Source organism: Silurus meridionalis, chromosome 1 (assembly GCF_014805685.1).
Source record: "Silurus meridionalis isolate SWU-2019-XX chromosome 1, ASM1480568v1, whole genome shotgun sequence".
NCBI lineage: Eukaryota > Metazoa > Chordata > Actinopteri > Siluriformes > Siluridae > Silurus > Silurus meridionalis.
Genome location: NC_060884.1, coordinates 16598565 through 16620942, shown reverse-complemented (window position 1 = coordinate 16620942; position 22378 = coordinate 16598565). Strand labels below are relative to the sequence as shown.

General features: G+C 35.6%; 1 protein-coding gene across 1 annotated transcript; it reads left to right on the top strand.

Moving 5' to 3' along the window:
* The first annotated feature begins 2898 nt into the window (after positions 1-2898).
* On the top strand, positions 2899-22372 carry LOC124388562 (immunoglobulin-like and fibronectin type III domain-containing protein 1). Its single transcript, XM_046853334.1, has 30 exons — positions 2899-2952; positions 3755-3761; positions 4271-4331; positions 10168-10290; positions 10824-10963; positions 12133-12232; positions 12426-12449; positions 13593-13638; positions 13827-14016; positions 14194-14307; positions 14420-14588; positions 14681-14953; positions 15063-15108; positions 15258-15447; positions 15579-15692; positions 15824-15992; positions 16142-16414; positions 16857-17288; positions 17397-17521; positions 18560-18701; positions 18794-19087; positions 19178-19474; positions 19579-19758; positions 19855-19983; positions 20079-20387; positions 20491-20576; positions 20842-21034; positions 21222-21515; positions 21840-22166; positions 22278-22372. The coding sequence occupies exons 3-30, from the start codon at positions 4319-4321 to the stop codon at positions 22280-22282; spliced, it is 4797 nt and encodes a 1598-aa protein (XP_046709290.1). The 5' UTR covers positions 2899-2952; positions 3755-3761; positions 4271-4318; the 3' UTR covers positions 22283-22372.
* Positions 22373-22378: the final 6 nt, after the last annotated feature.

The following is a 22378-nucleotide window of genomic DNA, read 5'->3' as shown; positions in this document are numbered from 1 at the left end:
TGGCAGTGTATATAAATCCTAGGAGGTCAGCAGTTTCTAAAACAACCATATTACTGTCAAAGTCACAGAGATCACATTGTCCCCATTGTCTTGTTTCATGTGAATTGGAGTTCTTGTACTGAATCTGCATGAATTTATGGATTGTGATGCTGCAACATGATTTGAGAATGTTCAGCTACAAGAGCATTAGTGAGGCCAGGCACTGCTGTCAGGGGAGAAGATCTGGCATGCAGTCAGTGTTCCGGTTCATCCCAAAAGTGTTTTATAAGGTTGAGGTTAGAGCTACATGCGGGCCGCATGATTTCTTCGACACTAGTCTTTTGCAAACCAAGCCTTTATGGACCTTGCTTTTGCAAGGGGCATTCTCAGTTACAGAAAATGTTAAAGTATATAAAGACAGGACATTATAGACAATTGTGTCCTTCCTGTTTAGTGGCAACAGTGTAGGTAGCAGAGGTGGGAAGTAACGAAGAACAAATACTTCGTTACTGTACTTAAGTAGATTTTTCTGCAATCAGTGCTTTACTTCACTAATTATTTTTACATTTTAAAACTTTTTACTTTAACTCTACAATTTTACACAAACATCTGTACTTTCTACTTCTAACATTTTCAAACCAGACTCGTTACTTTAGTTTTCATCTATTTGTTGAAATGTCAATATTTTTTCTTCTCACTGAGCCTTTTTTCAGTCCATCAAGCTATTTCCTGACTCTCATGCACCACAGGCTAGTTTAGGAAGCTAACAATGAGCAGACAGAAGGCAACAAGAAATATGGGGCCAACATGGATGAGACAGAGGGAGTCAGCAATGTAAACTTGACTGAGAACAGAGACATACCTGATCATCATCTTTTCTCTGCTAGTGTTCTTTATGATAGATGTTCAGCCTGGGGCCATTCATTAGGTAACAATAAAAATTTAAAAAATAGTTTTCTATTAATATATTAATTAGGGCTGTAAAAATGTATGCGTTAATAACGTGTTATAATGCAAATTCATTTTACGGCTTAAATCAGTCTCAAATCAGCACTAAAATGCGCCATAATGCACACATCCAGCAACTATCCCTCTGGGGGTCAACAAACGCACTGGCGCTGGCATATATTCCTTAAGATGCCAAAACAAACTTCAATTTCTCTGTCTTTTTTGATCGTACAGAGAAGCACAATACATAATGTAACATGATGCAAAGAATCTACTTTTATACACTCATAATAACATCAAAACGCTGTGCTTTTGTAAAATAAAGAAAACAGACAAGGGCGCTCTCTGCCGTCTCTGTCTCTATGTCATCTATTAATAATATGATGTGAGGTCCAGTTACCAGCGTGACACTAAAACAGGTAGTAGTAATTGCTACTTTTTACTTAAGTACATGTCTTCACTTTAACTTGAGTAAAAAAGTATAGTCAGTACTTCAACTTTTACTTTTAGTCTTTTTAAACATGAGCATTTGCACTTCTACTTAAGTGAAGGATGTGTGTACGTTTGCCACCTCTGGTAGGTAGACACACAAATGGAAGGTCTGGAGAGGTGTCCACAAATCTTTGAACTTAGCTGTTTGAAAACTGTGGATGTTTAATGTTCTTACCTAAAAAAATAATGCTGTGAAAATGCTCCTGTTCCGCATTGAGGAGGCCATTTTAATTTTACTTTACTTATGAATGTACGTATGAATGTCTGTACAACATTTAGCATGAACACATTTGAACACTCAGATCATACAATATTTTAATTTTAAATCACGTTCATGTTATTTTTCTTTTTTTGGCTACATTTCTTTCATGATAACTAAAATTGAAACTAATGCACATTATGTGTATATGTATTATGGGCAATACACTTTCAGCCCATAGTGAATTGAACAATTTGGGTCTATGAATTTTATTTATAAGTCTAAAATTTTTAATGTGTGTGAACAGTTTCAGTTTCAGCATTGTCTGCATTGTGATTGTCGGCAGATGTCAAATAAACATAAAACATGATACTTTACCACCACCCAGTATTATTTGTGATACTTATATTTATTGCCCTGCCATGCTCAAACAGGAGGTTCACAAATAGGGCACAGAGGATGCTAATGTTTTAAGAGAAAGCTGTCAGGGTAACACCTGTCGATGTGAAATACAACCCTGTTACAGGGGAAATGCCAAAAACAGCCCATAAGCAATAAAAGTAAGCTTTAACATCATTTCAAGTGAAAAAAATTCTCAAACTTAAGTGTTGTTTCAGATTAGTTGTCTAACAAACATGGACCACAATCGATCATATTACATGACGTTACTATGCTGTAAATGGGACATGTTATCTAGTGCAACTGGAATCACAACAGTCAGAAACTGGATACAGCATGTGAATAAATGGCACAGAGATGAGGTTATAGACCTCTTATTACTAACAGTAAAGAGCTGTGGAGATTTTTATTGAGTTTAGTCAGTGCTTTAGTTACTATTAAATGGTGAGAGACTGGAAAACTCCCACACTACAAAGCATAGACATCAACACTATGAAATAACACGTGGAATTATACAGTGACAAGAAAATTCAAGATATATTATCTATACAAATCTAATTTATTAGGTATGTTTAATTTACACGTTCATCATGGAGCTTCACACTGGAGTTCCCAACGTTCGCAAATAAGGTTTTTTTTTTTCGTTAACCAAACATTTTACCTGTTAATGTATATAATGTTATTTCCAAATGTAAAATTTGATCCCTTTCTACAGGGGGAAAAGTCTCAACATACCTTGAATTCTGTATTATGTAATATGAATATACCAAATTAGGGACCTCCTCCTTAATGTCAGCCTCAACCAAATAAAAGCAGTAAACTCGCAGAACAAATGAGCTGTTGCTCATTCTGTCTACTAATATCTTTCTGCTGTGAAAAGGAGCAATTGCACTAAAATCCAGGAATCAAAACAGCTGTTTGAGGATTTATACCAGGTAAGCTGTACAGGTTTCATCAAGGCCTAACCATGTTTTCTGATCAAATGTTTCACAAATAGATATTTCATACATTTCATGAAGAAAGTTATATTAATTTGAAAATGAATGAATAATGCAAAGAAATTAATAAAGCATAACCTTCAACAGAAAAGGGAAAATAATCAAGGTGCTGAGGTGAGTTTAATATTAAACATAAATATTATCCCTAAACAAATTATATTTATTTTACTGTAGTCAGATTTTAGTGAATTGAACAAACAGCACACAGAGATCAATCTTAATACGATTGTATTTTTCTGTATACTAACTTTTAGGTCAGTTTATTTATATTAAGAACTTGAATTCATGTCGTTGAAAGACAATTCTCATGACAATCCAGGCATATCTACAGTTTGCACGGCTATATTTGGGTTCGTTCTGTCACTAGGAAAATATTCATATAAACTACAGCAAGGAAATTAAAAAGAAAAGTATTCTCTGATAGTCAAGGACTTTAGTGTTTCTTTTGTCTGTGTTAATATCATTTTTTAACAATTAATTTATAGTAAATATTATTATTTTATAATGTATTGCTCCTTAAGCAGAGCTGTTAATGCTGCCAGCATATCCCTCAACCTTCATTTTATTAGGTATGTGACCTATCAAAAGCAGAGCCTAAATAGCCGATGATGCATCGAGAAGGATCTCATAACTGTAGAATGCTATTAAATGCTTTATCAGCAGTTTCATATTACAACAAAGTTTTTAATCAAAATCTTAAAATGTCTAATGGTTTTTCTCTTTTTTTTGGTTGTCACAGCCTAAAGGTAAGATATTTTCTTCTGTTCTGTAAGTAAATAGGTGCTGTAAAATGTATCATGCAAAGATAATTAATAATAATAGAAGAATAATTAATCATTTAAAATATTAGATGACAACTCTTGATTTATAAAGATATTTCTATATCAAATTCCTGCAAAGAAAACATGGTCTACTATTATTATGTGAATATGAAGGGTTAGATCGACATGTCCACATGGTGTTGGTTAAATAAGGCTCTCTGTTACCCTGCCATCATCACATAAGCATCTTTGGTACTCCAAGACACGAAATATCTTAATGGATTTGTAATTGTTCGAATGGAATATTATACATCCATCCAAATAATATTTAATGCTAATATAAGAGAAAATGTGTTTTTTGATGCTGATTTTGATTGAATTTGCAAATATGTTAGGAGATATTCATTATTACAAGACTATATTTGCTAATCTAATTACTTATTTATATTTGGTTATTACTAATTACACAACCAAGCCAACTTTTTATTTTCCAGAGCCAAGATAAACTGTGAAATAAAAAAGTGCAACAACGTTATTAGAAGATGTCGGCAGGAGGTAAGTCATACTTTTTTGGCTTACAGCACAGCACGGCAAGTCCTCAAGTAGCACCTGTCCTGCACATTTAATACTCTAACAGAGCAGGAAATACTCAAGGATAAAGATAATTAGAGATAGGGATTGGGATAAACTTGGATCCTTGACTGTGAACCACACAACTAATAGTTTAATATTTTTTTTCATTTTCAATAGAAATTAATAAAGTTAGCAGATTTTGGTTTCTTTTAACATTATAAGCGATTTTTGAATGTTTCTATTAGGCTAATGTTTGGTTTTGTGGTGAATATTGATGCTGCTATTTTAGCTAATCCTTTAAAAGCAAATAATTAGCTGTCTCTTACATTGTACCTTTACCTGCAAGCCCTAAAATCTTCTTAAAAGCTTGATCTGTCAGGTATGATTTTCTACCTACAGATATAAGTTTAAAATATATTTATCATTTTCCTGAAATAGATTTTTTTTTATAATAGAGCCTGTGCTAAGAACATTTTTGGTGAAAGAATTGACAAATAAGCTGTAACAACCTGGGATGTATTCCTTAAAACTACCATGACTACAGGGATGTGTATGCTAAATTCCATAAATTGCAATAATACTGGACTTTTTCCATAAATGTTGTTTACACAGATAAAGCTAATTATAAGCTCTGTAATCATAATTATAATACAAAAATGATCCACCTCAAGTTAGTTCAGAAGCTTGATGTATCGCAGTGAATTCTATTGACAAAGCCTTGTGCTCTTGCAATCCCTTTAGGCAAAAAATAACACCCAGGAACAGTTGCACACTGAAAACAATGAACATGTGGTCAGTCAGCTTTTAACAGAAATTACACAACAGTTAGTTATGGTCCATTGATTTGATTGGTCAAACAGCATTCCAAGAGTGCATATATTTCCTATTACCGTATGAACACATTTCCCAGTGTGTATCTGTGTCCTCGTCTGTGTTTGCCCCATAAAATTCTACCTTCTATTTCAAAAACCATTACTACAACCATTACTACTATTGTATGCATTTACCAATGGAAGACACTTTTTAGCGACTTCCATTGATATGAAAGCTCATCAGATAATGACAAAAAGGATTAATTACTTAATATAAATTTCTTGATTATAGAACTGTTAACACCCAAGCAAGAGATAAGCTATAAAAAAACTTGGCATGGCTGCGATTTGCTAATGTACTCGCCATTAGTTGTGCCTAATCACGGTCATTTCGATATTCAGTGTACACTCACTCTTGCTAGTGCTTGAATTTTTTAGATTACAACAAAACATTACTCAACAAAATGTTATTTTGTTTTACCACTTTAAATTATGTACTGTAGGGTGCCTCAACTACAATATAATCACTTGAGTAAGTGATTTTATTTAAAAGAAGAATTTATGGATAATAATCAGTGATTTTCTTTCAAAACAGTGAAAGACAATGTAAGATCTAAGCACCTTTAAAATTATATATAGAAGTGACACTAAATTAACTCAAACTTGTACATTTTACAATCACTCAAACAAACAAACAAGCAAAATATCAATACTTGCTTATACGACTTTTGCAATGATCCACTATTTGTACGATTAAGTAGATGAAACTGCGTATATAGAAAGCATGATCATTTTGACTGTAGAATCTATTTATATTGTCTTTCATTTCATTTGTATATAAATTTTGTTTATATTTGTTTGTAGTTGTTTGTTTGGTCTTACAATTTATCCGGTCTGCTGTGTTGATTCTTGAGCTTTACTTCATTGTTAAAGTGTTGCTATTTTTTGCAGTAATGTTTTTATACATATCATATAATTTAATTATAAGTCATTGTTCAGCTGGAGTGAAAAAGCAGCTATCGTTCACTGCCATATTGCTATAGTTTCACTCCACTGAGGGTGGTTTATATATAGTGTGCCTTGAGCCTCATTTGGCAAATTCTGGCTATAATTATAAAGTGTTGTCATAAAAGATCTGTTTATTAGCTCCCTTTGTGGAATTCATTCAGGAACTTAGACGGTAGTTTAGAATCTATTAATAGTACCGAAACATTGCTAAATATTAGATTAGATTAGATTAGATTTTATTGTCATTTTGCAAGGTACATGTACAGAGCCAACAAAATGCAGTTGGCATCCAACCAGAAGTGCATAAGTGGCCTAAAAAACAGAAGTACAATAAATAGCATTAAGATAAATAGGGCATGATATATACAGGGATGATAAATGTATAATGTATAATGACTGCTGATGTATAATGTACAGAAGGTGCAGTAGGTAATAATACATAGTATATAGTAATATTTTATGCAAGATTATGCATAGATAGAAATGTCAGAAGATAATATACTTAAATGACATGATGTAGTTTTGTACAAATATGAATGTATGTATGATACAGTATATACAATATAAATATTGGTTGAATGTACAGTAGTGCAAATGTAAGTCATAGATGGTGCAGAAAAAATATGTAGTGGATAAGCAGTGCAAAATACACAGCGGTAAATGTTCTGCAGTATCCTGTAGCACAGATGGGACTTTTTAGGTCTTTTTAGAAAAAAACAGGCGCTGTTGTGCCTTCCTGATCAGGATAGAAGAGTTCAGAGACCAGTTGAGATCCTCAGAAATGTGGATTCCAATGAACTCACAGTAAAGCTGCGTACACGCTAAACAGCAGCTCTGTTTATGTGAATGGGAGCATGAATGTGATTGGCAGCTCATCTAAAATCCACAATGACCTCTTTTAACTTCTTGGCGTTGAGTTCCAGGTTATTGTCCTCACACCATGCTACTAGGTGCTGGATCTCCTCCCTGTAAGCCGTTGCACTGTTACCTTGGATCAGACCTACCACCATGATGTCTTAAAAATGCTGTTTGAGGCATAGGCAGGTATGCAATCATAGGTGAAATGGGAGTATGGAAGAGAAGACAAGGGGTGAGTGCGATTGGACGGAAGTCACCAAGTTCTGTTCACCAAGTGCTTTGGCACTGGCACGACGGTAGCAGACTTAAAGCAGGTGGGGACAGTTGCCTGGGCCAAGGACAGATTGAAGATGTCTGTGAAGACCTCAGCCTGCTGCTCTGCACATGCTCTGAGTACATGGCCAGGGATGTCGTCAGGGGCGGCTGCTTTCAGTGGATTCATCCTGCACAGGGTAGCACACACTACATGGGTGGAGAGTGTGAGTGGCTGCTCACCTGGTATTAGCTCTGCCTTGAGCATGGGCTCTATGTTCCCCTTTTTTAAAACAAGCGTAGAAGAGGTTGAGCTCATCGGGGTGTGAAGCAGAACTGGTTGGTGGTGCCCCACTGGGTGGTTTGAAGTTAGTGATGGCTTGCCATATGCGTTGGGGTATACATGTTTGGCTTTGCAGATTCCCCTCCTCAGATTGGCTCTGGCACCACTGTAGGCTTTAGAAACCTAAAGGCTGTGTGTTGCTTGATTTAAGCAGAAGAAGGACCTCCTGGGTAATCCAGGGCTTCTGATTAAGGAACACTATGATGTTCTTTGGTGTGGTCACCCAATCCACACACCTGTTGATGTGGTCAAGAACAGAGTTGGTGTAGATTAAAAGGTGTTGGTGATAGAGTCACTAGATAGAGAACTGCTGCTGGAGAGAGGTGTTAGCCCATCCAGCCAGACTTTAACCGTCCTGGTTTCACACGTTTGATGACTGGCGAGTACTTGGGCAGCAGGAACAATGAGAAAAACTTCCTTTCGGGTTCTCCCATTAGGGGTCGCCACAGCGGATCATCGCCATGTTTGATTTGGCACATGTTTTTACGCTGGATGCCCTTCCTAACGCAACTCGCCCCATTTATCCGGGCTTGGGACCGGCACTGAGAGTGCACTGGCTTGTGCAACCCTAATGGCTGGGGTCGGTTCACTGACCGGGAATAGAACCCGGGCCGCAGTGGTGAGAGCACCGCATCCTAACCATTCGACCACCAGGGACCCAGCAGGAACAATGAGAGATGGTCTGATTGTCCGAGGTGGGGGAGGGTTGTGACTCTGATAGCATCAGCCATACTTGTATAAACATGATCCAGTGTTTTGTGTCCTCTAATGAATCAGGATACATTCTGTTGGAATCTTGTCAGAACAGATCTTAAATTTATTAAAATCCCGAGCGACAATAAAGGCTCCTTCAGGATGCACTGTCTGCAGTTTGTTGATAGCAGAGCTTAGTTTTTTCATGGCTATGCTAGCCTTAGCATTCAGGGGGACATACACTGCTATCACAACAACACGTGAACTCGCATGGTAAATAACAGGGTCTGCACTTGATCACTTGACACAATGATCAGGTATTTAAGATCAGCAGAGCAGTGAGAAGAAACAGAGACAGAGCACCAGGTTTTGTTTACATAAATGCATAAGCGTCCTCCACTGATCTTACCCATGCATACTGATTTTCTATCAGCCCTGAAAATAGTGCGGCCCTCGAGCTCCAGCATGCTGTTTGGGATGCTGATGTTGAGCCAAGTTTCTGAGAAAACCATGATGTTGCAGTCCGTAATCAATCTCAGAGTGAGGGTCCAGATCCTGAGTTCATCCATTTTGTTCTCCAGGGACTATCATTGATCGATGTGGGTTTAGCTTTAGCTTAGCTCAAACTCCTTTGCATTTTCCTTGTTTCTGTTTACGGTCTCTACGCCGGCACTGGACAGTTCTGGTTGGGAAAAAGTGCTCGTTGTGTTGCGGCTTCCTTACAAGCTTAGGTGATATCTGGTCAAAAGTGAAAATGAAGTGCAAAGCTGAGTTTGTGCACATATCACCAATATCCAAGAGTGACTGTCTGTCAAAAGTTAGACTCGCATAACTAAATCATGCGAGCACGCAGAAGAATAGTGCATAAATAAGCACAAATACGGGAAAGCTGTAGAGACTCTGAGCCTACCGATGTGTACGTGCCACCATCTTGGTCTGAAGATGGCGGTCAAAACTAAATTAGGCATGAAATTACAAAAAATAAAAATAATAATAATCCAAATATTAGTCTGGGATTAACAGTTTATTTAACAGTCTAAACAACTTTAGATACAGTGATATGTGCAACCACTGTCTCTTCTTTGTTCCTCTCAATTCACATCATATTTCCTGTATTTGGGCTGATAGAGTTTAAATGGAAAGTAACTAAGACCAGTTTATTGACTTGTCCCTACTGAGTTGTTTTGGTAAATATCTGGGTCTGATTGCTGTGTAGTGTGCATCAACAAACCTCAACATAGAGGTCTTGAGTTCTAAAAAATAAATAAATAAATACAAACAAACTCAAAAAGGATGCAATGAATTTCACTCACAACATTTTCTTTCCCATTAAGCAGACATAACTGTCAAACACAAAAACTATTATTCTTACTTTGCCTACAGCAATTTAATATTGGTTTTGTTTTATAGCAATTGTATCTATATCTATTGTTCACGTGCACACAATGCCACACTTCACAGTGAACATGATTTGCCCTGAGGTTCAAAAGGGGAGAAAAAAAATCTTGTTAATTTCTTTTTACGGTGTTTAAAAAGCATCCCTTTCTCCCAGTTTAGTGTTCATTTACAGCGCTAAAACCAGTTTTGATTAATCTAGCATTTCAGAGATCATGCAAGATCAGTTTTACATATGCATTGCATTCAGTAGTACAGCTTAAAGAGATAATGTTATGGTTTAGACTATATGTGTTGAATTAACCTAAATGTGTGCATTAAGATATTTTATTTATTTATTACATTTAAATTAAGTTCTATCCTAACCCATAGGCATACAGTTTTGTTATTTGTGTAGCAATCTACTGCCCTCTTGTGGCTGACTATCCTCTAACTCGCTCTTTTGTGATGTTAACAGTTGCAATCAAAAAAAGATCCAAAGTACCTGGTGTTATTATCACACAATATGTGGAAGAAATACCACCTGGAAAAAGTACTCCAGATTTCATCAAGAAACCCATGGCTATAAACATTCAGGAAGGTACTCATACTACTTTTTCATGTGACAATAAGTAAAAATGTTGTATGTTACTTTAATTAACATGTTTATTTTATAGCACTAAATACATTTAAAGAATATAATTTTAGATTTATTATTATATGGTTACAATTGACAAACAAAACTAAGACCTTAGGGTCAGAAAGGCATCAATATGTTAACATATTAAATATCAAAACATATGTATGTATGCATGCATGTGTGTATATATTTCTGTATGTATTTACAGATGGACGGATGGACGGATGGACAGACAGATAGATAGAAAATTGCAAAAATGCTGCTTAAAATTACATTTCAAAATGCACAATTATAATATGACTGCTGCAAAGGAATGAAACAATGAGTTAGACTACAACTGTGTAATAATATAATTGTATAATAACAATGTCAAAATAATAACTTTATTTTAGCTTCCTTTTAATTATATCTAATAAGCCTATAGTAAGTATTAGATATGTGATCTTTAGCCTTAGTTTTTAATAGACCACTAAAATGATCTAACTTGATTGCAGGTAAATCAGCCACTTTCAAAGCAGTGCTGACAGGAGAGCCAGAACCCACCATCACATGGGCACGTAATAAAGGAGATCTCTCTGATCCAGAGAAATACAATACAAGATATGATAAAAAGGCTGGAGAATACATATTAGAGGTAAAATGTTATTCATTGATTCACTTCAATATCTGCTTTCAAATGGTCAAGGTCATGGTGAAACTCAAGTCAGCAATAGACAGCAATAGACCCTAAAATATTGTCCATTGCTAGGCACTATGTAAACACACATTACCATAATTTAGAGTAGCAAATCTACATATCATAAGTGTTTCCTGAGAAAACGAAAACCCAAAGAATACTACATGAAAACAAGTGAATCTGTTTACAGACAGTAACCTGTAATGTGTATCTGTGAGACAGCAACACTACTCATTGTGGTTTCTCTGAGGCATTATTTTTTAGCTGAAATATTCAAGTAGAATTTCTAATAAATATAATCAACTGTTGTTATATACTAATTTAATGATGGTTGTGTTGGACAAACTTTGAAATATATTATTTTACATTCACAAACATTTACCGTGACATAAAAGTGTAATTTGTTTATACATTTGTATTTTTTAATGAAAAACTCTTACACATGGGTAACATTTGGCAGGTTTAAAGCAATCATTTAAAACCTACCAAAACATGCCCACAGCGACTTTTTACAAGTTCTTGGCATTGTGCATGAGAGCTAAATGATAAACATCCCCACAGTGGGCCCATGACACATATCCTCAACACAGTTTTTTTGGCATGCACTCACAGATATCTACGTACAAGACTCACTAAACAAAATTGCATTCACTACTTGTTGTCAACCAAATGCTGCAACAATGTAATTTCCCTGTGTTCTGACAGGGAAGGAAAAATAGCAGCCAAAAAAATAAAAAAAATGTCAGTTTGCCAGTGCCAGTTGCAAAAGACATTACCATAAAAAAATCGAAACAGGTAAAGAAATAAGTAATATAAAGCAGAAATAAAGCAATGTCATACTCCGATTATTCATCACACATAAGACCCAGCCCCTGGTGTTTTTTTATTTTTTTTTTATTGAAAACATAAACATAGCTGAGATAGGTTTTGCCTTATAACACTGACAACGTACAGTATGTTAGTCTTAACACTGCAAGATGACATACTATGAGCCAAATGTAAATAAAGCTGTAAGATTTTACAGTGTAAAGTTTACAACAGTTAATAAATTCCTACTAAGTGAACACACATCCTGCACAATATATTTATACTTAGTATTCACTGTTTATGCTTATGTTTCATGGCAGATATTAAATGTAACAGCTAATGAGGGAGATACATACAAGTGTTTTGCTACAAACACATTTGGAAAAGCTGTTTGTACGGCTACACTTAAGGTTAGCGAAGGTAAGGCATAATTTACTTTCATAAATTATTTAAAAAATAGATAATGACAACAACAACAATAAAATTAATAATAATAATAATAATTATTATTATTATTATTATTATTATTATTATTATTATTATTATAGCTTATATTGTATCTCAAACATTTCCTTGTATCCCAGCTTTATTGTTATCCTTTTTTTTTTTTCAGCTGGATTGGGGAAAAACAGGACAGGTTTGTACTGTATAAGAATACCAGAGTGAATCTGGTGAACATTAAAAGTTCACAACTACCGTAATTTCCGGACTATAAAGCGCACCCATATATAAGCCGCATCCACTGAATTTTACAAATATTTTTATTTTGAACATAAATAAGCCGCACCTGTCTATAAGCCGTGTCTACACTAATGTACTTTACACAGGCTTTAACGAAAGACACATTACACATGGTGTAACCGGTGAAATATGTTGCGTTTCCTTTAAGAGCAGAGCGGTATTTTGGGAATAGTCTGCCACTGCATTTTTCCAGTATTACTGCGTGTGTTCAAGACGGGGATTATGTCCTTATTATTTTCTGATGCTAAGTTCCAAGTTTCTTTGACTAACCCTTAACGCTGTTGCCAAGAAAAAAAAAAAGCACGAGTTTTGGAAACCTGTCTGTGCTTATATGATTTCTGTTGCAACTGGAGTTAGCGAGCTCTCCCATGACCCAGACCCAGACCAGGCGTTACAACGGCTTGTATCTAAACAGTAGCCTACCAAGAAAGTCATTGTTCACTGTCTTCCTCCTTCCTTTCACAACTATTTCTCTCGGAAGTTTATCTTTTGTCATCGTCGTGCGTTTAAAAATCACCCGATGGAAGTTTTTTCTCCCGATGCCATGCAGCTCAGAACACAGGTGAGGTGCGTTTTTTTCGTTTCCGTTCGGAAATTTCGTTGGTCTAATGTTATGGGGTTCAGTTTTTTGGCTTGAAGTTTGTGAAACCGGGAAAAACCCAGGAAAAATTTATAAATTAGCCGCTTCGTTGTTTAAGCAGCGGGGTTTAAAACGTGGGAAAAAAGTAGCGGCTTATAGTCCGAAAAATACAGTACGTTTTTTATTCTCTCATAAAATTAAGAAGATAAATGTGATACACAAAAAAACATTAAGATACATCATTAAATATTGCTGTTACAAAACGCTACCAAAATATTATTCACTATTTAGTATTATAAATAGATTTTCTTCATACAAAGAAGCTTTACCATAACAATAATAGTACATTCCACTTAGTCAATTAACACTTAAATAACATGTCATATAAACCTTTTGAATATTGTCAGCGCTTTGCTGGTATATAAAAAAATCTTTTTTTTAACTTTGTTATTTTTTCAGAACAAAATGAACCTGAAGACTTCAGGAAAATGCTGAAGAAAACTGTGTAAATTATCACAACCAAATAATTCAGGGATACATATTTTTTGTTGGCTGTTGCATGTCATACATTTTCTGTACATTTTCTCAACATGAATTAAAATTATAGTCTGGGTAGACTGGAAAACCCTTTTAAAATATACTATTATATATTATCATGTATTATCAAGTATCATTATGTACTTTTTTGCATAGAGTTGTGAAAAAGGTTAAAGAAAAACCCAAGAAAGAGGGAGAAGTTGATCCAAAATTTTGGGAGGTGTTATTAAGTGCCCATAAAAAAGACTATGAGCGCATTTGTCGTGAGTTTGGAATCACCGATTTCCGGTGGATGCTGAAAATACTTAACAAGTTAAAGAAGGAGAGAGAGGAAGAACAGTCAAAGGTATCATCACCTTCATATACTGTATGATGTTGCAGCCAAATGATGGATTTTAAAGTGTTGATCAATGTTAATCTCTGATTACTGTATTTTCAGTTATATTAGTCCATTTTTCTTAACCTAGTTTGTTGCAAATCTTTGCATGCTATACCTATACCTATTGTCATTTATTTTCAACAGTATGTTGAAAAGATTGAAAGTATGAAACCAATAGTGATTAAACCAAGTGGAAAGGCTGAATTTGAACTTGAAATGCAGCTGAAGAATCCCAGTAGCAAAATTTATCTTTACAAGGTGAGAACCATAAGTTCTGTAACTGCTGTAATGTTTTCTATAGAAGCTTTTATTTTTTTCCATCTTGTTTAGGTTTGCAATATCTAATCCATCTTATTTGTGCTTTTTGCAGAATGGTGAATTGGTTAATTATGGTGATGGCACAGATAAGTCTTTTAAATACAATTTGAAGAAAGTTGGGGATAAATATACATTTAGCATTAATAATGTTGCCCCAGAAGATTTAGGCCTCTATCAAGTGAATGTTGAAGATGCAAACATGTTTACAACTGAATTAGAGAGTAAGAATAAGTTTCATCACAGTGTGAAAGACATTAAGGCTTTAGAGTTCAGATTAGCACAGCCAACTTGTCTAACTAATTTCTTTCCTTAGTTCCTGATGTGGAAATTGATGGCACTCTCAAAGATGTTAGAGTGTCCAAAGGAAAAGATGCTACATTTCAATGTGTATTATCTAGTCCTGTGTCAAAACTTGCCTGGTTTGCCAATGATAAATTAATTGAGGCAGATGATAAATACGACATAACAGTGTCAGAAGACATGCTTACTCACAAACTAGTAGTGAGGAACTGTGGACCAGTGGACAATGCTACATACACAGTTACTGCTGGACTTAAATCATCCAAAGCAGCGCTAAATGTGAAAGGTAAGTTGTTTTATATATACACTAAATAAGACAAACCATTTACATACTTATTTATTGGTTAATTAGTCCATTAAATGATTAATACATTTTTGTTTTTGTTTTTTTACAGGACAAAATGAACCTGAAGACTTTAGAAAAATGCTGAAAAAAACTGGGTAAAGTATGCCAACTAAATAATTCAGGGATACATTAGTTTGTTTCATGTTATCCCTTTTTAAATCAACATGAATTAATAATAATATGTCTGGATAGCAACACTCTTTCAAAATATTGTGGTGTAATGTTTTCCTTACTTTTTGCATAGGGTTGTGAAAAAGGTTAAACAAAAACCCAAGAAAGAAGGAGAGGTTGACCCAGTGTTTTGGGAGAAGTTATTAAGTGCTCAAAAGAAAGACTATGAGCGCATTTGCCGTGAGTTTGGGATCACTGATTTCCGATGGATGCTGAAAAAACTTAACCAGATGAAGAAAGAGAGAGAGGAAGAACAGGCAAAGGTATAAACAGAAGTTAAAAATAAATGTCAATAGTTAATCCCTGGTCACTGATTTTTCAGTAATATTTCTTATTTTTCAATTGGCCTCGGTGTTCATCTTAATCTAACTCTACTGTAATACATTTTTTTCAGTATGTTGAAAAGGTTGGAAAAATGAAACCAATAGAGGTCAAACCAAGTCGAAAAGCACAATTTGAACTTCACATGAAGCTCAAGAATCCCAAGAGCAAAATCTCCCTCTACAAGGTGAAAGCCATAAGTTCCCTAACTGCTGTAATGTCTCCTGTAGGACCTTTTTGAAAGATCCATATATAATTACATTGCTTAGGTTGTCATTATCTAACTGAACTTTTTTTTTTTTTTTTTTTTTTTTGCAGAATGGCGAATTGGTTAATTATGGTGATGGCACTGATAAGTCCTTTAAATACAATTTGAAGAAAGTTGGGGATAAATATACGTTTAGCATTAATAATGTTTCCCCAGAAGATTCAGGCCTCTATCAAGTGGATGTTGAAGATGCAACAATGTTTACAACTGATTTAGAGAGTAAGAATAAGTTGATCACAATAAGGCATATATTTTCAGCTGCATAGTTATTAGTGTTATAGTGTTATTAGTGTTAATCTAGGGTGCTAAGAATAGTTTTAGAGATCAGAGTAGCACAGCCAACTTGGCTCACTAATTTCTTTCCTTAGTTCCTGATGTGGAAATTGATGGCACTCTCAAAGATGTCACAGTGGACAAAGGAAAAGATGCTACATTTGAATGTGTATTATCTAGTCCTGTGTCACAACTTTCCTGGTTTGCCAATGATGAATCAATTGAGGCAAATGATAAATATGACATAACAGTGTCAGAAGACATGCTTACTCACAAACTAGTAGTGAAGAACTGTGGACCAGTGGACAATGCTGCATACACAGTTACTGCTGGAATCAAGTCATCCAAAGCAGCGCTAAATGTGAAAGGTAAGTTGTTACTGCTGATACTGTGTGTGTGTGTGTGTGTGTGTGTGTGTGTGTGTGTGTGTGTGTGTGTGTATATATATATTAGTGGTGTAACAGTACACAAATTCATACCAAAATATATTTTGGTACAGGGCTTTCGGTTTGGTACACATGTATAACAATTTAATGGCAATTATTATTCAATCAATAAAAAAAAGAAAAAAAAAAAAAAAAAATATATATATATATATATATATATATATATATATATATATATATATATATATATATATATATATATATAATTAAATCAATATAAAAAAGATTGCATTAATTTAATTTATTCTATTTTAAATTTATAAAATTTTATAAAATTTTATTTTATATACTATTTAACAAAGCAGACATTTTATAAAATTGTTGTAAAAATGTGAACCCTTTACTATTCTTTTTCTTTATCTAGATGATCCGAATTCCCTCCATAAGGACAATGCTGATCAGTTGGGTAAGGAGCAGGCCAAGAAACTGGATGGCAGAACAATGAAAGGAGCTGGTAATGGTGGATCCAGCCTGGACGATGTGATTGGAAGAGATGGAATAATGGGAGGTGGAACTGGGCAAGAGGGAAAGGGAAGCGGCAAAATGGGGAAAGATGGGTTTGGTGAACATGAACTACTGGGAGATAGTTCAGGCAAAGATGCATCAGGAAAGGACGGATTATCAGATCTTGGATCAGGAAAAGATGGACAATCAGGTGATAGATCAGTAAAAGGTGGTTCAGGTAAAGGTGAAGTACCTGGAGCAGGTGGCGATATGACATATGGAGATGGAACTGGAGAAACTAAGGATAAAAAGCAACTTGGATTTGGTCAGTTGGTCCCTGACACTAACAAGGGTATGTGATATAATCTGTGTTTTTAATAAATAGCAATGAATTTTGCATTGCACAGCAATGTCAAATATTAGCAGTAATTAAACATGTTTTCTATGTTCTCATGTCCAGAACCAGAAGTCCACTTTGTTAGTGGATTGTCTGCTACTTCGGCCAATATTGGAGAAACTGCAGAATTGTTTTGCACACTCAGCAATAAGGGCTGTGATGGAATATGGTACAAAGACGGTCAAAAGGTGAATCTTTTAACCAGATAAATTTCATTTAATTTATTTTGACTTGCATCACAACATTCTTTTAATCAGTGACATTTTACATATCTTTTCATATACAGTGGAACCCCGTTGTACGAGCATAATTCGTTCTTGAAAATTGCTCGTGTGTCCATTTGCTCGTATGTTCGAACTAATTTTCCCCATAGGAATGAATGTAAAAGTGATTTAATCCGTTCCGAGATGTCATTCGATCGCTTATTTCTGCACATAAAAAGTATTTGTAGCCTATTTTTAAAAACAAATACACCGCAAATTACCGTAATATAAACATAATTCAACACTTACGCATGTGGTAGTGGTTGATTGCGAGTGTGAGACGCGCATCACGCTCATAACTCCTCGGTTTTCAAGATTTCTAGTGAAATAAAAGTATAAAACAAAAAAAAAGTTACTGTGGGAGAGCGTATGAATACGGGAGCCACTTTTATTTGTTTTTTTTTTGTGTCGGTCTGCTTAGTGGTGCTTAGCACGCACGCACACGCACGCACACACACACACACACACACACACACACACACACACACACACACACACACACACACACGCTCTCCTCCTTAAATGCACCCTCCGATCACTTGAAAAGAGAGAACAATCATTAGGTCACATTAAATTCAGGTGAGGCATCCCCTGCCTATCTGCTCCCGGACCCGCCCTCTATTCACAAACCGCCTCTCGGCCACGCCCCCACTGCCACAATTACGTTTTTGCTGCGCTGAACAATGAGAGCGACTGAGTGATACATTATCAACTAAGTGACTGATGCGACCCTCCGCTGAAAACGGGGAACCGGCAGCGTGGGTTTGCTCGTGCTTTAGAAATTTGCTCGGGAAACAGGGTAAAATTTTGCGAGCGAGTTTGCTCGTATCTCCATTTGCTCGTACTATAGGTTGCTCGTACAACGGGGTTTCACTGTATTACACATAAAAATATTTTCATTGTAGCAATATCAAACAGAAACATTTAGCATTTTCTCTATTTTCTTTATGTTTTGTGGGTCAGTTGGAATCAACAAATGGGATAACTATTTCCAAAGAAGGGGCCCTTCATAAACTAACAATAAAGAATTGTCAGGAGGGAAATGAAGGGGTGTATAAATTTGAAGCAGAAGGACGTAAATCAGAAGCCATGTTATTTATTGAAGGTAAAAAAACACGTAATAATTTTTAGATCACATTAACAACCATACAATCTTACATAAATTAACTTTATTCCCTTCTTCTCATTCATTTTTAGAGCCACCAAAAATCGATGCAGATGCCATGGATAAGTTCTCAGAACCTGTTGTCATAAGATCTGGTGAGAATGCAATATTCAAGCTTCCGTTTTCAGGAAAGGATCCAATGAAAGTGCAGTGGTTTAAAGATGAAGTGGAGCTTGTGAACGGCCCTGGTATCAGGATTGAGAGTTCCTCAACTCAGAGCCGGCTAATTCTTAATAAATGCCAGCGTAAAAACACTGGCGAAATCAAAATCAAACTTAAGAACGAATTTGCCACTGCCGAGGCTACATCCAAACTCGTTGTTCTTGGTATGTTTGTAAATCATCTTTCTAGAATGCATTTAATACAAGTTAAAAAAACTAAATCTTTTTATGATCTGTATATCTATTATTTTCTAGGCAAACCAACTCCACCACAGGGTCCTATAGATGTAATAGAAAGTTCATTGTCTGCTATTGAATTTAAATGGAGGCCTCCAAAAGATGATGGGGGATGTCCTGTGACCAACTACATCCTGGAGCGTCAGCAGGTGGGACGTAACAGCTGGATTAAAATTGGAGAGATCCCTGGACAACCTGTCTACAGAGACACAAATATTGACCGTGGCAAGAAGTACTGCTACAGGATAAGAGCCAAAAATTCAGAAGGCATTAGTGATGTCATAGAAACTGATGATATTGCAGCTGGCACACTGGGTACATTTTTAATATGCTTACTATACTTTATGAACCTTAACCAAAGTAAGGGTTGGTCTTCCTTAGCTAATCAAAGTGTTTCTTAATAATTGTTTTTTTTTCAGCATTTCCTGGTCCGCCTGCTTCTCCAAAGGTAGTCAGTGCTTTCAAAGACTGCATTAATCTAACATGGCTCCTGCCAACAAATACTGGTGGAGGGAGTATTATAGGCTACAACCTGGAAAAACGCAAAAAAGGCAGTAACCTTTGGAGTCAAGTAAATCCTCCAGATGAGCCCATTAAAGGTTTTTTGACCATTACATGTTATGTGATTATACTGTAGATTTTATTCTAATAACTTGCATCACAAACGCTTACAAATTTGTTCTTTTTTTTTTTAGAGAAAAAGTATGCAGTCAGAGATGTGATGGAAGGAGGCGAGTATGAATTCAGAGTGCTTGCGATTAACACATGTGGTCCTGGCAAACCAAGTGCCCCCTCTGACTGTGTATTTGCAAGAGACCCCCAGAGTAAGATCAAACAACAACAGATTTTTTTTACTTTTCAAAGCAAACATTTAGCTATTTATAGTTTCCTTGCCATTAAACTACCTTTCTAACCACAGAGCGTCCTGGGATGGTTAAAGATCTTAAAGTAACTGATTCTAGTTACAACACTTTATGCCTAGCATGGACTAAACCAAATGTGGTCAAAGGAGTGGAAGATGATGTAAAAGGGTACTTTGTGGAAATCAGACCTGCAGACCAACTCGAGTGGAGCCGCCGCAATGCAAATGCCATTATCCAGACTTCTTTTACTATAACAGGTCTGAAACCTTTGGCCATGTACTGGGTAAGAGTAATTGCAACCAATGAAGGGGGTGAAGGAGATCCACAAGGGCTTGACAACTATGTCATTGCCATGCCTCCACCTGGTGGGTATAAACATTCATTCAGATCAGTTTTCTTAGTTGTTCTTTTACAAACCATACCTTGATCAGATGCATACAATGACCTTGAATTTGAAACCTTTTACAGTGAAACCAAAATTCACTGACCGCAAGATGAAACATTTCGTGGTTGTCAAAGCTGGAAACACAGTCCGAGTCAGCATATGCTATGAGGTAGTATACTTCAGAGATAGAGATTGTTAATTATAATTGTTTAAAACCTGTAAAGGTAAAATTAGCTTGCAACATTATATTATATTATATTATATTATATTATATTATATTATATTATATTATAATATTTTATATTATATTATTTTATATTTAATACATTTTGGTCTCTTTTAAAAATGTACAACAGCGTTTTTAGAAGGTGCCCTGAAAATGCTTGGATTATAAAAAGTTTTTTCAAGTTTGCTATTATTATTTTTACTTGCAGGCCTCTCCTTTACCAGACATCATTTGGTTAAAGGATAATTTTCCTGTGGGAAAACATGTGACAATTACTAATTCTGAGAAAGTTTCCCAGCTTCTAATTCCGACATCTGATCGATCGGACAGTGGCATCTACACTATCATTGTCAAAAATATGGTTGGCCAGGAAACCTTCAGTGTAGAAGTTAGAGTCACTGGTAATTTCAACATACAAACATGTTGCATTCTTACTTCTGCTATTTTATTTCTGATACTAGCTTTGGTGTAAATACATTTTAAGTGCACACAGATGTACTTTGTAGACCAAATGCATAAATGTTATTTGGAAAAAAAAAATTCCTGAATGTGTCAATAATTATACTATACACTTTAAACATTTTCCAGATGAGCCCAAGCCTCCAGGTGAAGTTCAGATTGAGCAGAATGTTGAGGGTACAATAACTCTCAGCTGGATTCCATCTCCTGATGAGAAACGAGACGACCGACTCCACTACATGGTGATGAAACGAGACTCTGTTAAACGGACCTGGTGGACAGTAGCAGATCACCTCTTCAATTACAAATTTACCAACGTTATTATGCAAGGGAGAGAGTATAAATTCCGTGTATATGCTAAAAATGATATAGGACTGTCTGAACCGTCTGAGTCTCCCACATGGGGAGCTGTTAAAAAGAAAGGTTTGGACATACATCATTTTTTTAATATATTTTTCACACTCTTTTGTTGTTATGACATGAACGATGTTATAAAACCAGTACTTCTGGATTAATCACTTTTAAGTTATGCATTTGATTAGTTTCTTTTTCCATATACATTACACAAAACAATCACAAATTGATTTATGGCACTCCAATCTATTGACGCTATTGCTAATACCTGAGCTAAGTACCATGCATACCAGAGGAACAATTATTCGACCAAAAACTGACCATTTTGTGCCATTCCTAAATATTAACAAGTACCGAATATTTTGTACTAAATATGTTTTTTCTTCTTTCTAGAAAAACTGATAATAAACCAACGAGAACCAAAGAAATTGAACTTTCAGTCAGCTCCCAAATTCACAGTGCCTCTGAAACAGCATGTAGCTCCAAAGGGCTATGAGTGCTATATGAGCTGTGCTGTGAGTGGCAATCCTACCCCTCATGTTACCTGGTATCACAACAACGTTAACATCAACACAAATACCAATTATTACATCTCTAACACATGTGGAGTCTGCTCCATGCTCATCCTGATGGTGGGCCCCAAAGACACAGGGGAGTACAAAGTTGTGGCAGAGAGCCGTTTGGGTCATGCTGAGAGTTCTACCATGCTCACAGTCAGAGGTGTGTTTTCTAGTTTAATAAAAACAAATAGATTTTATGTAATTTACTGTTATGTATGAGTGTGAGTCGGTGGTGACAAACTGAGTAATATTTTCTTTTTCTGTCCACCAGAATGAAAAAAAACAAATGTTGAAACAAGGACAACAAGCTGGAGTACATGGATCATAGCATGCTGTACTTAGTATTAATAGTGGCACATTACCCTATAAAGA